The sequence below is a fragment of the Strongylocentrotus purpuratus genome, unplaced genomic scaffold (genome assembly GCF_000002235.5).
Source record: "Strongylocentrotus purpuratus isolate Spur 01 unplaced genomic scaffold, Spur_5.0 spur5_scaffold_9, whole genome shotgun sequence".
Lineage (NCBI taxonomy): Eukaryota > Metazoa > Echinodermata > Echinoidea > Camarodonta > Strongylocentrotidae > Strongylocentrotus > Strongylocentrotus purpuratus.
This window is the reverse complement of record NW_022145615.1, coordinates 25,888,728-25,904,672: the sequence shown is the minus strand read 5'-3', so window position 1 is coordinate 25,904,672 and position 15,945 is coordinate 25,888,728. Positions and strand designations below refer to the sequence as shown.

At 38.2% G+C, this 15,945-nt stretch overlaps 2 protein-coding genes across 2 annotated transcripts in view; both read right to left on the bottom strand.

Annotated features, from left to right (window-relative positions):
* Positions 1-500: 500 nt before the first annotated feature.
* LOC763521 (alpha-N-acetylgalactosaminide alpha-2,6-sialyltransferase 2) overlaps positions 501-15,945 on the bottom strand; it is a 29,486-nt gene continuing 14,041 nt past the window's right edge. Inside the window, exons 8-10 of the mRNA XM_030976399.1 lie at positions 2,657-2,740; positions 1,701-1,791; positions 501-683 (exon numbers count right to left, since the gene is read on the bottom strand). Coding sequence (XP_030832259.1) covers positions 501-683; positions 1,701-1,791; positions 2,657-2,740 — 358 coding nt within the window. The remainder of the gene's footprint in view (positions 684-1,700; positions 1,792-2,656; positions 2,741-15,945) is intronic.
* LOC115920635 lies at positions 11,186-14,062 on the bottom strand. The gene is made up of 3 exons (XM_030976906.1): positions 13,772-14,062; positions 12,430-12,719; positions 11,186-12,178 (listed from the first exon to the last, which is right to left on the bottom strand). Exons 2-3 carry the CDS (start codon positions 12,664-12,666, stop codon positions 11,987-11,989), a joined length of 429 nt encoding a protein of 142 aa, XP_030832766.1. The 5' UTR covers positions 12,667-12,719; positions 13,772-14,062; the 3' UTR covers positions 11,186-11,986.

Sequence of the window (15,945 nt, the reverse complement as noted above, 5' to 3'; positions counted from 1 at the left end):
ATCTAGGATAGTGGAGAGAGGAAGTAAGATAGAAAGGCCTTAAAATGGACCAGAAACGGACAAAATGATGCCTGGAAGTTTACGCATGAGTGATTTCAGAAAACGAAAAAGTAGGTGACCTAGATTGGATATCAGAGATTACGCCTACGAAGTTTGAAAGGAATCGAGAATGGAGAAAAGGACCTGGATAGGAATAACAAGCACTACGTGCAAACCGAATGGGATTTTCGGACGATAAGAATAAATAAGAATATTAATTAATAATGTGAACAAAAACAAGGCAATGACGAAGGTCGTCATTGCAAAGAAGAAGTAAGAATATTAATAAGAAGAATGTGAACGAAAACGAGGCAATGACGAAGGTCGTCATTGCAAACAGTTTGCTCAAGGCATCACTAACAAACTTGATCCTCACGATCATAGTACTCGAATCACACACCATGAAGACTTGATTAACGACGATCTCCATTCTGCTCGCCCAACCGATTCAATCTGTCCTGTCACTTTCCCTCCTTGGGGGTCCTGTGATACAGATTGACAATGCCTTGCTCGTCTAAGAATTGCCAGAGCTTATTTTCGGAATTGTAGTCATGATTTGCATAGTTGACATGCTTGGAAAATGTCTTGTCGTAGTAATATTCACTGTAGTCAGCATAGCTCCCTGCAAAGCCATATATACTGACCTGAAAGGAAAAAGGTAAAGAAAAGGGGTACAAAATAGATAGACAAACCTAATCACTGGAGTTACAATGTCTGTTAACATTCTGTTCACATATGCGGCGGTAGACTGCAGCAGTAACTAAATTAATAAATGGATTAATGAATTAAAAAAAAAGTGGCTGCGCACAACAAAGGTCCTACGTACACACATTCATCTGTGTCTTGTAAGATACAGAAATGTGGAGCATAGTAAACTTAACCCTTAGCCTCTGGGTACCGGGTGGCTGCAGTATTAAACCTATAGGATTGACAACATTCAGTAGTCAAGGGGGTAAATACCCCCTTGCAGGAGACAATCACGGTTACCTCCCCATATGTGAACAAGCCTTCAGAGACCGAGGTATCTTGGGAGTTACATTACACGAGCAAAGAAGTGTCAGCTGTCCCACTGACAAAGCATTCACAGACTTGTGTTCATATGTCAAATTAAAGTTATTAAACCTCCTCATTTTTACTTTTACGCAAAATATCTGTTCAAAATATTTAGGTTCATGGTGCTCAAGGAGGACTCAGATCCACAGTAAAACAAAATACAAACACATTCTCAACTCTGTGTACTATGTAAGAATATATAGGAAAACTTGACCACAAGAAACATATACTTTTTAACCTGTTTCTATTCCTGTCATGATTAAGATTTAAAGAAAGAAAAAAAAATGGCTTGTATGCTTAAAGGTGGACTAAGTTAATTCAGGTTTAAGTTAGTCCTTTGGTTTATAGAGCACTATAGGGGTCAAGCTATTTATTCAGCACACATTACTGTAACTGCATCAAAACGAATTAATAAACAAAATACATCCCATCACGAAATGAAAATGAGATATTGATTTCACATAGAAATTGTTTATGCTTGTTCATTTTATTTATATGATTTTGATAATTGTTATGTGATGAGTTGACACTTGGCACTCTATAAATCACTGGACGGTTATGTAATCACTAAAACTGTTATGGAACATTGTGATAATATTGTGATTTACCTGATCACATGTATGTAAGGCTGCTAGTAGCATGATTGCACCTGTTGTAGGTCTGTGGATATCTTTATGTTGAGCTGATGAATTCACCCAACTACAGGAATTGAAATAAAATGAAACATTTCAAAAATCATTTCAAATCAAATAGAATATCACTGATAATGCCTACCATATATACAAACAAACTAGTACACAAGGACCCTGTTTTATGAACAGTCGCGGCTGATTCATATTGATTGCAATTTAAAATTGTGATTCCGTACTGGAACGAAAGGAGTTTAAAAGTTTGCGATTAATTGGTGGATTTACTATCAATACCGATCAATGGTAACTCCTTATAATAAAATTCTACAGTATTTCAACACTCCACGGACGCATGCGCACATGATTGTTTAGAAATTTTGGTGATTTTACTCACACAAAGTTGCTAAACTGATATTGATTATCAGGTCATGACAACACATCAGTTTTCCATGAAAAATTGGCTTCTATTAAGAGAATACCGCCATACTGCACAACACTCGCTACGATAAATCATATTTACGTTTTTTTTTTTTAATCGTAATTTTAGACAACATTCCATAATTCCATAATGATCGTTAATTTCCGTACCAGTTATGGGAAATCCGTACTAGTTGGCAGCTCTGTGTCAAGCCCCAACTTTAAATAGTATTAATAATCTGGTATATTTCATTTTTTTTCAAGACTTGAATATTGGAATTACAATGTACATCAGGTTATCTAAAAGGACTATCGTTAAAGATTTACAAAAAAAAGAAAACTATACACATCTACCAGCACAGACATAACTATAAATATAAATTATAAATAGAGGCCTCGATCATTCATTTTCATTTGCAAGAATATACACCGTTATGATTTATAATAAAACATAGTTTTAGATGCCCATGGAAAATTGTCTCAATGTTGATGAAAATAAAAGTAGTGGACATACTAACCTCCACTTCAGATATCTCTCAAAATCTGGATGTAAAACTTTTACATTGTCTGCTGTCAGCTGCTTGGGAAATGCTGGGGGACCTCTGTTGTGGCAAATAAATCAAAGACAATTTGATGTTAACTTTTAAATTATTTTCCATGCCTGACTAAGGGTCATTCCATTGTGTTGGGGCAATTTTTGTTGACATGTCAGAAGGGAGAAGCTATGTCTCCTATTAACCATGACTGTTTGCTCAAATTGAGTTTAGCATAAAGTATAACCAACTATCTTTAAACGTATTCTAGCTTCAAAAGTGAATCAATATTATAGACCTAAAGTTTATGTCATATTACATAAATGTGATGACTATGTAACACCGTCAAAAAAATATATTAACAAAAAATTAAAAAAAGAAGAAACGCATATTAAGAAGAAAGTTGGAAAGACCAAGAGGAGAAAGAAGAAGAAGAAGAAGAAGAAGAAGGAGAAGAAGGAGAAGAAGAAGAAATCACCAAGCACAAATGAGAGGAAAACAACCCTAAAGATACGAAGGAAGGTGAGCATTTATTGCAGTCACCAACAGTGCATTGCATCGATTATTTTGGCTGAACAATGCAAACAAACCTTTAGCACTAAATACATATCCCCTATTACACCTGAATAAATACTGTATCACAAATATGACAATATAGGTCACTGCCACGGGAATTAAAATTTGTTTCAGTATTCAAGTCTACAATGATAGATGCATGTATACGTATAATAGTAAATGTTTTCCAATAATTGGAGCAATTTGACAATTTATAAATAATGAAACAAACTTTTATGATTTATCCACATCTGAATAAATACTGTATCACAAATATGACTGTTGTGACAGTTGCATTTAAATACTTTATCACCCAAGTCATTTGTTTCTAGTACTATTGATGCATGACATGAATACACATATATTTGTAATAGCACTTCCTCAGGCAAGGTGCCATCTATTGATAACCACTTGATATCAAACTCTCAGAAGGCTACATTAACATGATTGTGCTGAGGTCCAAGAATCCCCTTTTTGCCAGAGCATCAAGGAGATTTCAGTTCTAAGTTTGTCATTATGTCAGGGAAAGAGGTTAGTTTTGTTGTATATTGAGTCTATTTCTATGAAAGTGTAAATTAGTGTGTGTATTTTGTACTTCATACTTAGAGATGTTGATGTTAGTATGCAATGTAATGTAAGACATGCACGCCTATGCTGTTATGATATATGTATATTTGACTCTATATTAAGAACAGTGATAACTAATGAAGATATTGTTAAATACTTTGAAGATTATTATGAGAGTGCTGAAGCACTAAGTAGAGATTTGGAGTTTATAATTGTTTAGTTCATTGATTCAAGCTATAGTTAAATCTAGTTGTGACATTTGTAGTGTGAGTTTGTATTTATGTAAAGCCATTTAATGCAGATGGACAAGAATAGTGACTGGGGTTATTTTAATGAGTTATAAAGATCATGACACAATGTACATTATTTTATGAGTTTCTCAAAGAGACTGTGTTTATTGCGATATTGATGATGCTATGATGTACTTATATTTATTATTCTTTAGCTGTGATTTATCCACAGTTTTCACGGAATATACTAGTACGGAATGTACTGGTACGGAATGAATTGGAACGACATGATTACTCCAATTAAAGCTATGAATTCCTGTAGAAGCCTTTGTTCAGACTTTTGATTTATTATCGACCTCGCTACAGCCACAATGACGATATAGGTCACTGCCACGGGAATTAAAATTTGTTTCAGTATTCAAGATAGTCTACAATGATAGATGCATATGTATACGTATATTTAGTAAATGTTTTCCAATAATGGGAGCAATTAGACAATTTATAAATAATGAAACAAACTTCTATGATTTATCCCTTCTAATGCAATATTGATTTTTGTTTCTTTCTTCAAACTTGATGTGCTACTCTCAGGCACGACATATGCTTCAGTGCTATTTCACCGTATTTCTCATATCTCCAAAATACCAGATGTTAAAGGATTATGATTTATTATATTTGCATTTGTGACTACAAAATTTAAATCGGAAACGCTTGTCATGCATTTCTATCTGAACCTAAATGATAACAAGAAATAGAAGAATGAACAAAAAGGAGCACAAAATATTTCCATTTCAAAGTGGATCGTCCAAAGAATAATCGCGTAACATCGAGGAAGTACGAACAAAATTAGGTCAAACTGAACGAAAATGAGTTCTAACTTACTCTCATTTAAATATAAAAAATAACAAGAGTAAAATACAAGAAATGCCCATGAAAATATTCAGTGATCATAATATATTGTGAGCTTTAAAAATAGAAAGCTTGATGCAAGTGTTCACGCCATAGAATATTGGAAATTCTAGCTAAGCTCTCGTAACATTCATTACTTTTTGTTTACAACAAAAGAAATGACATGAATATTACTTATTCAGACCACATGTAAAAAAAAAACATGCCGTAATGCCACCTTGTGGCCAAATAATGCACGGTAAACAAGTCTGGGTATATTTCCATCCAGCGGCCACATTGTGCGAAACTCTGAATTTGCGATCTATTTCCATCGAAATTGCCGCAATTTTTTTATCATTTTCGTGGACAGAGGTGTCAAATCATAGCTTGGATTGTGATTATTCTGGCCATGTATACCAAATGTCGATAATCATTTTCAAAGTAAGGTTTTCACGATTAAATCTGTGAAAATCATTGTGACAGTTCGGTTGTACACCACCCCAAGACCACAGGCAGCGCTAACAGTGCCTCTGATATCAGAACCAGGAGGTGTGAGGTGTTCCAATATGATATACAGTGTGACCAAGATAAAAGAAACCGAGAATTATCGATGTTTTATCATAACTTAATCCCAATAATAATGAATAAATGACACATATTTGTAGAGCTTAGACCCACCTCTTTCATTTGACGCAACTCGTATGATGCATATTTCACGCATGAGTGATTAAAAGCAATTTGAAGGAAGGAAACCAAAAAGTAATTTGGCGGGCGGTATCTGAATTTCGAAGAAAAATTCAGTTTCTGCCCTTTCATATGACCCCTCAATCAGGAAAAATGAGCAAGGATCAAGCGCGTAGCCAGGATTTGATTTTAGGGGGGGGGGCGGGTGCAGGGAGGGGGGGGGGGTTCGTTGTACCTTTCTCGACTCATAATCCTTGTCTGTATTCAGTCCTCCCCCCTCCTCCTGCGCGAAGCGCGGAAGCTGTGACGTATTATTAGACAAAGTATCTGTATTTAGTCCCCCTCTTTCGAAGCGCGGAAGCTTTGACGTTTAATTAAATTATTAGAGAAAGAAGACGATTCGTTGTTCCGTTCTCGACTCTTTATCCTTAATTTGAAATCAGTTTCTCCATTTCCGCGCGAAGCGCGGAAGCTTTCACGTTTCATTAAATTATTAGAGAAAGAAGATGATTCGTTGTACCGTTCTCGACTGCTTCTCCCTGTTTGTTTGTTTTTTATTTTGGGGGGGGGGGGTGGGGCGACCGCTCCCACCGCCCCCCTGAAAAGGGTCATTTACCAGAGATGAAAAGGGGCATTTATAAGTTTATGAGAACGGGAAGGGGCTCTTTTTTAAAATAGGGGTACTTAACATTAAGAAGAGGGGTAATTGTCAAAGTAAAAGAGGCACCTATCAAATAAATATTCATATTATTATTATTATTACTTATCAAAAGTGAAAAGGGGGACGTCTCGTTCCTAAAAAGGGGCACTTATGAGAATTGAAAATGGACACTTATTGCATAGGGAAATGGGAACTTGTCGAAGGAAAAAGGGCACTGGTCAAAATAAAAGGGGCACTTATGCCAAGGAGGGGCAATATGCAAAGGATATTGGATTTGAGAACATGGTCTAACTTGAGTTATGTAAATGAAAAGGGGCACTTGTCAAAGGAATGCCATAATTGTAGTTTTTTTATAACATTTTTCTAAGCAAATATACAAATACTTGCAATATCAAACGTCAATAATGTTATGAGAAATATTTTCATTTCTATTTTTATATTCGTATATTGTCTTAATGACTCTTTAGTACATGTATGCAATTCATATTTTTCAATGTACATATACTTTTACATCTTCCTATCTTACTTCTATTCTTCATGTTTCTCCTCTACGTTTTCTAATTTGTGCTGCCAAATCAATCTTACCATATTAACTATACATAATAATTATTTGTCAATATTGACAAAATAATTGTAACTGTATTTTATGTTTGAAATATGTAATAAGTCTTTTAATTGTACACATGACCATTTCAGCCATGGGGCTGCGACTCATGTTTTGAATAAACCTAAAAGAGGGGCACATTTCGGGTACTTGAAAAAGTAGGGGCACTGCCCCCGTCCCCACCCCAATCTGGAGGGCTGCATCTGATTTTGGCGCTCTCCAAAACAAAGATGGATGCCAGAAGCATATTTGCTAGATTTGCTGGAGGAAGAACATGCCTTGATCTTCTGCACAATATTGTAGGCCAGCTGACGTATCATGGTGCGCTCGTAATGCTCGCCCTACAGTCTGCTCATGCTCATACGAAACTCGCCGTAAGTCCCCGTAGTCGATCTAAACTCGCGTAAATCTCGTAGGCAACTCAACATGACGCGCCATGACTCGCAGCACGATCGTCTTGCTCGTACTCTTGGAAATACTCGAATAGCACTCGCGTATACTTCAAGGTGGCGAGTTGATGATGTGAGTAAAGCAGGCCTTTTAGCCGAGTTGGAACCTCGAGTCGTGGCGAGCTGGCGCGATCTTATGGCAAGCCGTTTTTATTATTAATTGATTTTCAAGAAATCAATTCTTGACATCAAGAAATAATTTTATGTTGTAAAGCAAAAGTAATTCTTGATATCAAGAATTCGATTTCGTGATATCAGGAATTCGATTTCGTGATATCAACAATTGAATTCTTGATATCAAGAAATATGTTTTAATGATAAAACTGCTTGCCATAAGATCGCGCCAGCTCGCCACAACTCGAGGCTCCAACTCGGCTAAGTGGGAGCCCTGCTTTATGAAAAGTGCATTGCGAGCTTGTTACGAGTAATGCGAGTATATTGCGAATGTAAGCGAGTTCATCTCGAGTAACAACGAGTCAGTAAATTTTTTGAACTACTCGCGACTTCGAGGAGAGTCGTGGAATGTTGTAAAGAGTTACGCCGAGCCGTAACGAGTTGTCGCGAGTTATTACGAGTGTTCTTTGAGGCAACTTACCACAACTCGCCATAACTCGCTAATACAACTCGGCTAAGGGGGAGCCCTGCTAAAGGCCCGGTCACACAGAGAGGACGCATGGGGAACGCACGGCCAGTGTGTGACACGTTTTTTTAAAGTGATTGATTTTGTTTGAATGAGAGGCGGAAACGAAAGAGAGGGAGAGATAGAAGGATAGAGGCGCGACAGATACAAGGGATGGGAATATCGAGAGAAGAACAGAAGAGAACGCGCATGTCGGCAAGTCTGGAATGGAGGGTTGATCGATGGCGTATTGCGTAAATAAAATCTGTGTGGCGCGTTTTTTCGAAAGTGATTAATTTTGTTTGAGAAAGAAGCGGAAACGAGAGAGAGAGAGAGAAATAGAAGGGGAGAGGCTCGACAGGTACGAGAGAGAGAGAGGGAGAGAGAGAGAAGAACGGTGGTGCACGCACCAGAAAGTCTGGAATACAGGGTTGATCGATGGCGTATTGCGTAAACAAAATCGGTGAGATGAGAGAGAGGTGAAGAACGGAAGTTCACGTGCCAGCCTTAAAGGCACCCTGACACTTGCACGATTTTGGTTCGCGCATGGTTTGCGCATGGTTTGCGCATTGTTTCGTGCTACGTTCTTGCCACAACAGGAAGCGTTCGCGGAACACGCGGGAGGATGAGGGCCAATGCGGCCAATGCGGGACAAGGCTTGAAATTCGTGGCACAATTTTCAAAATTTCTGCACGACAAATTTGGTGGACGACTTTCGGGAACACTTCGCGAACTATATGCGTATCCTATACGTATCCTACCCGTGTACTAACCGGTGCGTGCCAATGCCCGAGTGGCACGCATATGTTAACGACCAGTTCACGACAGAATTTAAGAATAAATTGCTCACAATTTGCGCATCGGCTGCGCATACTTCCCGCATAGTTTTCACATTTGCGCATGGTCTACTCTTACGCAATACGTGATCAAGAAGGTTGTGACCGCTGGAATGAAAGCATGCATGTCGTGACAATGCGTGAATAATGGCGGGAACAATACGTAAGTATATGGTGTAAGTATGACGTAAGTATGTCGTAAACGTGACGGGACAATGAATGTCATGTTATTACGCATTGCACGAACGATACACGGTCTTCGTGCAACTAAATAGGGGCTTTTAGATTTGCACGTCAACAGCTTTGACTGCAACGTGTGACGTCAATTTAAGGCACTGCACATGCGTTACGTCGTCTCAGTCGGCGATCGAGAATGCGTCAACCTTGATTTCCCTAAATCTAGTACATACATACATACATATTGATATTTATACAGTGCGTCCCAGAAAAAACGAAACCGAGAAGTATCGATGTTCTATCATAACTTAATCACAACTAGAATTAATGAATGATACATATTTGGAAAGCTTAGAGTCTCCTCTTTCATGTGATGTTACTCAGATAATGCATATTTTACGCATGAGTGATTAAAAGCAATTTGAAGGAAGGAAACCAAAAAGTAATTTGGCGGGCGGTATCTGAATTTCAAAGAAAAATTCATATTTCTAGAAAGTTCATTTTCTGCTCTTTCATATGATACCTCAATCAAGAAAATTGAGCCAGGAATAACAAAGTTCTGTTTGTTTAAAGTAGCCCTTATAGCGCCTTTACATGCTCAAGGTACTATTTTGCCGCGTGCGCATAACATATACAGTTCCTCAGGTAGACAAAGGAACATCCCTTCTCCGCTATTATGTAAAAATATGTAGAACAGGTGTCGCATGCATATTCACCTGTTCTACACATTTTTACATAATAGCAGTGAAGGGATGTTCTTTTGTTGAGGGTAGAATGAGGAACTGTATTTTGTCCTCTTTCTTTGTCCGTGATGTTCATAGTAATACTTCCTGCATGCATGCATGTCGTCGAGTGCAATTTAAAAGATTTCTAATTGTAGTCAACATGGGCAGTTGAGTACGTTGACACGTACGCACGATCAGTCGGCGTTCGTCGTGTACTCATCCACTCAATCTAAAAATCCCTAATATTACGCACTGGTACTCCTCAATTTGTGCATGTGTCAGGGTGGCTTAAGAACGGAGAAGCACATGATGCCAGCAAGTCTGGAATACAGGATCGATTGATCGATGGCGTGTATTGCGTAAACAAAATTGGTGTGTGGCGCGTTTTTTGACAGTGATTTATTTTGTTTGAGAGAGGCGAGACAGTATATGAGAGTGAGATGAAGAACGGAGGAGCACGTCCCAGCAATTAAGTCTGGAATCCCTTACAAAAAAAATCTCTATGGTACACCATACAAACACCATAGCAAATCTACCATAGATTACCATACAAACACCATAGCAAATCTACCATAGATCTACCATTCATTTACCATAGAACTAATTAAAATAATTGGGACAAATTTATTCATTTATTCAAATTAGGCCACACCTACATATTCTACCATAGAGCCACCATTCATATACCATAGAGCCACCATAGAGTCATCATTCATTTACCATAGAGCCATCATTCATCTACCATAGAGCCACCATTCATCTACCATAGAACCACCATTCATCTACCACAGAGCCACCATTCATCTACCATAGAGCCACCATTCATCTACCATATAGCCATCATTCATATACCATAGAGCCACCATTCATCTACCATAAAGCCACCATTCATCTACCATAGAGCCACCATTCATCTACCATAAAGCCACCATTCATCTACCATAGAGCCACCATTCATCTACCATAGAGCCACCATTCATCTACCATAGAGCCACCATTCATCTACCATAGAGCCACCATTCATCTACCATAGAGCCACCATTCATCTACCATAGAGTCACCACTCATCTACCATAGAGCCACCATTCATCTACCATAGAGCCACCATTCATCTACCATAGAGTCACCACTCATCTACCATAGAGCCACCATTCATCTACCATAGAGTCACCACTCATCTACCATAGAGCCACCATTCATCTACCATAGAGCCACCATTTATCTACCATAGAGCCACCATTCATCTACCATAGAGCCACCATTCATCTACCATAGAGCCACCATTCATCTACCATTCACTACCATTCAAAATACGCAACAAAATGTTAAGCTTAATTGTAGCATTTTGAAATGGTATATTCAGAATGGTAGTTTGGATCTTGATCTATGGTTAGCAGAATGGTGGCTGTAGTGCGTTCTATAGTACACAGAATGGTGACTATAATATATTGAATTTTTGAGAAATCTAAACTTAAATGTTAACTTACAATACACACATGATGCTTATTAAAAAAATGAATTGAATGAAAGTGGCAGGATGTATTTGGTTTATATCAAAAGTTGTATGCATGTACATATGCTAAAAACTAAAATAAAAGGCAAGTAAAAAAATATATCACATAAACATGTACACTACAAACTAAAATGAAAGGCAAGTTCGTAATTGCAACACATATTACTTGGACTTATTCTACTAAGATGTAATAAATACCCACATATATATCACCCTAGTTCCTCTAAATAATCGGCAAGTTAAAAAGAAACAACTGAAATGTCACATACAGTGTGTACGTAAACATGACTAAAATGAAAGGCAAGTTAAAAATATATAAACATGTACAATAAAAACTAAGGCACTGAGTTGCAGCACAGGATTGTTATAAAACATTGTATAAACATGTACAATAAAAACTCAAATGAAAGGCAAGTTCATAATTGCAACACATATTACTTGGACTTATTCTACTAAGGTGTAATAAATACCCCCATATATATCACCCTAGTTCCTCTAAATAACTAAAATGTCATATATAGTGTGTATGTAAACATGACTAAAATGAAAGGCAAGTTAAAAATATATAAACATGTACAATAAAAACTAAGGCACTGAGTTGCAGCACAGAAATGTTCTAAAACATTGTATTAACATGTACAATGAAGTTCAAGTCAAAGAGGTTGTATATGTGAGTTCGAAGAGGAGCAGAAAATACAAGCCTTGCTGCTCATTTTTGGAGTCTCTGAAGGCGATCAAGGTCCCTCTGGCTGAGAACAACCCTTTCTATACTCAAACTGTTTACATGATTTTGATAGACCTTCTGTGTCAAACAATCTCCCCTGTATCGATCGGTATCACTACCCCCACCCCATGATTCGATGTGTAACCTCGTCTATGCCATGTTCCATCGTAGGGCACTGCCACGTCCACATGATCATTTTCCCTGATGGTCAGATCCTTGTCCATGGCCCTTTGACGTAGGCATGCTGCCACCTTCTTCTTCTGATCCTTACTGGTCTGCAAAAAAAAAAAGAGTTTGTAATAAATAACAAGTAAATTTCAAGTTCCCTCAGGCCCCTTACTTATTAGACCCTATTACAAATATTTAGATTTGATTAATTTTCATCCCTTGATTTGACAAGAAGGGATATTGATGTACATGTATTATACTGTCTATCGACCATAACTAAGAAATAAAAATATGTTTGGATTAAATGTACGTACAGCTAAGATAATGTAATGAAGAAAACACAAGGCTGGTGACTAACCTCTTGGGATAAGGAAGATAAAGTGGCTATGTGCCTGTTGTAGCTAGGGGCTTCGACTAGTGGGGCTGTTCCGAGGATGGTCAGCAAGTCGCACAAGCTATCCCGTGCCAAACCAACCTCCGTTGCTGCCAGAGTAGCTCTGCGGTTTATTTCTGCAGACTTTCCACGTCCTTCGCATTCATTTTCTGATGAAGAGAATGTCCTCTCCTTCTTGCAAATGAAGCAACCAAGGACCATGGCGCAGTTCAACCCATTCCTCTTTGACAAATTCTCCAGAGGAATGAGATGCCCTGTAAAAGATATCCAAAACACTTTATGGAACAGGGAAAATATTTTGAAAAGCACAATCCCCAAATAATAACAAAGTGCTAGTTATGACATACATGTAGTATATTACACAAATACACATTTTCACAGATTTCACAACAATTCCGATGCCCCCACTTCGATTCACCATAGAGTAAAGGAGGGGTTTTTCGGCCACTTAAGACAAAATCCTATTTTTTGGACTCTTTACTTCCTTTTTATTATCATTTCTTGTTCAAATCATGAAGCAAATACTATTATTATTTAAACAAAGAAAGAATCCCAGAAAAAAAATCATGAATTGCCATGACAACATTCATTTCAATTTTCACTGTTTCGGAGGTAGTTTTCGGCCTAGCGAGGCAGTTTTCGGCCGCATGTACAAAGTCAATAGGAAGCAAGCAAGCGCGCCATGCGTTTCCCCACTGATCTATAGCACTAACGGCCGGAGCAGGTATCCCAAGCCGGAGCTTCCCGTGCTGAAAACTATCTCTGCGGTGATCAGAAATTGGAATCTGAATTAGACAGAGATATCGTGTGTGCGCTGCGGTATCCGGCTGCATTGATTAAATACATGCGATGAGATACTTTTGAGCTTGCGACTCACACAAAATCGGACTCTAAATCTGAAAAATACTTGAAATAAAGCTCATTTTATGGTACCCATAGGCCTATTCCTTACACGCTTAAGATACTGAATTTTTCAGATTCTGGGAGCGGGACCGCCGATTACATCGCTAAAATGTGATATTTTAGGATATATTTTCCATTGCAAATGTGGCTCTTCAGTGCATGACTCTGGCATGGTATGGTATGTGTGGGATATATGATATGCTGTTATGCGATGGATTTTACAGGGATTTTACCATGCATCCAACGGATCGGCCGAAAACTGGTGATGGTCGATTACCCCCTCCTTTACTCTATTCTTAATCATTTGATTTGGCTTTTTGAGCCATTCACCCCTTGAGCATGCAATACAATCTCAAAGTAACAGTTTGCAAACTAAAAATATTGTTTGATAGTAAGTACATACCTCCCAGACACACGTGAGCCTTTTGCAAAGCAGCTGCAAGTTGTGGGCCACTAATGACGTGGATCTTCACATGTGGGACCAGGGCCAAAAATAGGGCTGTCCAAACACTTATTCAGGGAAAGCTTCCTCGATCTCTGAATTAGCTGTTAGTTCTTCTGGCACCTCTCCAGCATTCATGTTACTCTTCTGTAATATCTGGTAATGATCTCCTTTGAACACCTTCCTCTTCCTCACATATTTTGGAGTTTTGCGAAGCATTTTCAGTGAGTAAATATTGGAGACCAACGGCTAGAAGAGTTATTCAAATCTTGGCACAAGGTGGCAGCAAACAGCCCTTGTTATCTACTTTCTGCTGATATACATTACTTGTTACAATTTGGTTTAGAATTTTTTATTTAATGATTTCTTTAATTGATTGAGACTAATTGAGTGCAAACAGAGGCAGTGGAGCGACTTCCTAAGTGGGGGGGGGGGGGGGGTGCCGGGGGGGGGGGGCACCAACAAAAAGGGCACTTTCTGGAGAAAATAAATAGGGCACCTACAAAGGGAAATCTCACAGCGAAAATATATATTAAAAAAAAAAAACATTTGTATATACCCCCTATATTGTGATTAGATTATCAGGGATGATTTCAATATTTTTGTTATCTTTATAAATAAGATTTGTGAGGTCGCAGTGCGAAAAATTACATCAATTATAAAGAAGAAAAACCCAATCCTGATGGGTTTATTACATTATCATAACAGAAGACTGAAAAGACCTTTGATAAGTACCATAATTATAACATCTAGAAATGCGGGTGTGCTTTGGGTGATATTGCTCTTAGTAGCTGGAAATTAGGGGCACGTGATGAGAGGAAAAGGGGACACTTATCGAAAAGGGTGACACTTATTAGAAGAAAAAAAGGAGCACATGTCAAATTATTACGGGTAATTATCAGAAGGTGAAAATGGGGCACGTACGTATCATTGTTAAAGGGTAATTATCTGAGGTGAAAAGAAAAGGGGCACTTATGAGAATGAAAAAGGGGCACTAATAATAAGGGGAAATGTTGATTTGTTGTACGAAAAGGGGCACCGATCAGTTTTTAATAGGGGCATTTAATACGAGGGGAAGGGGGGATTTATGAGAAGGGGGAAGTGCAGGCTATTATTAAAAAGAAAAGAGGCACATGTCAAGATAAACGGGGCACTTATGAGAGATGAAAAGGGGGTAATTATGGGTAGGAGATGGGGCACTTATAAAAGAAGGAAAAAGAGCATTTATGATAAAGGGAAGGGGCTCTCTTTTAAATGGGGCAAAATAAAAGGGGCAGTTATTGAAGATGAAAAGAGCACTTATCAGGAGGAAAAGGGACACTTGTCAAAAATAAAACGAGTACCTCTCAGAATTTAATAGGGTCATTTACTAGAGATGGAACGGGACTATGAGAATGAAGAGGGACTTAAGAATGAAAAGTAACTGTTTTCATAGATGGAAAGGGGGCATTTATGATAAAGGGAAGGGGCTCTCTTTTAAATGGGGGCACTTGTTAGAAAGGAAAGGGGGCACATGTGAAAATATAAGGTGCGCTTATCCGAGTTAAACAAGGGGTAGTTATTAAAAGGGGGAAAGGCCCCTCTCAGATTTGAATAGGGAAATTATCAGAGGTGAATGGGGCACTTATCAAAAGTGAAAAGGGGCACTTCTCGTATCTGAAAAGGGGCACTTATTAGAGATGGAAAAAGGGCACTTATGAGAATGGAAAATGGACACTTATTGCAAAGGAAAACCGGAACTTATCGAAGGAAAAGGGGCACTTTAAAAAAAAATAATAGGGGCACTTTTTAAAGTAAAGGGGCCCTTTTTATGTAAAAAGTGCCACGTTAGAGCCACCATGGGGTCACTAACCACTAGAAATATATCATAAAGTCATCATCCACCATAGAGCTACTGCTAAAATATCTTACACCACAGGGATATACCATTCAACGGAAATACCATATAATATACTCTACCATATATCATACCATAGAAATACCATACACCATACCCCGCACCATACAGCCACCATAGAGCTACCATAGATCTACCATTCACTTTAGAGCCACCATAGAGTCACTAACCACCATTAATGTACCATAAAGTCATCATCCCCCATAGAGCTACCACTGAAATATCCTCCACCATAGGG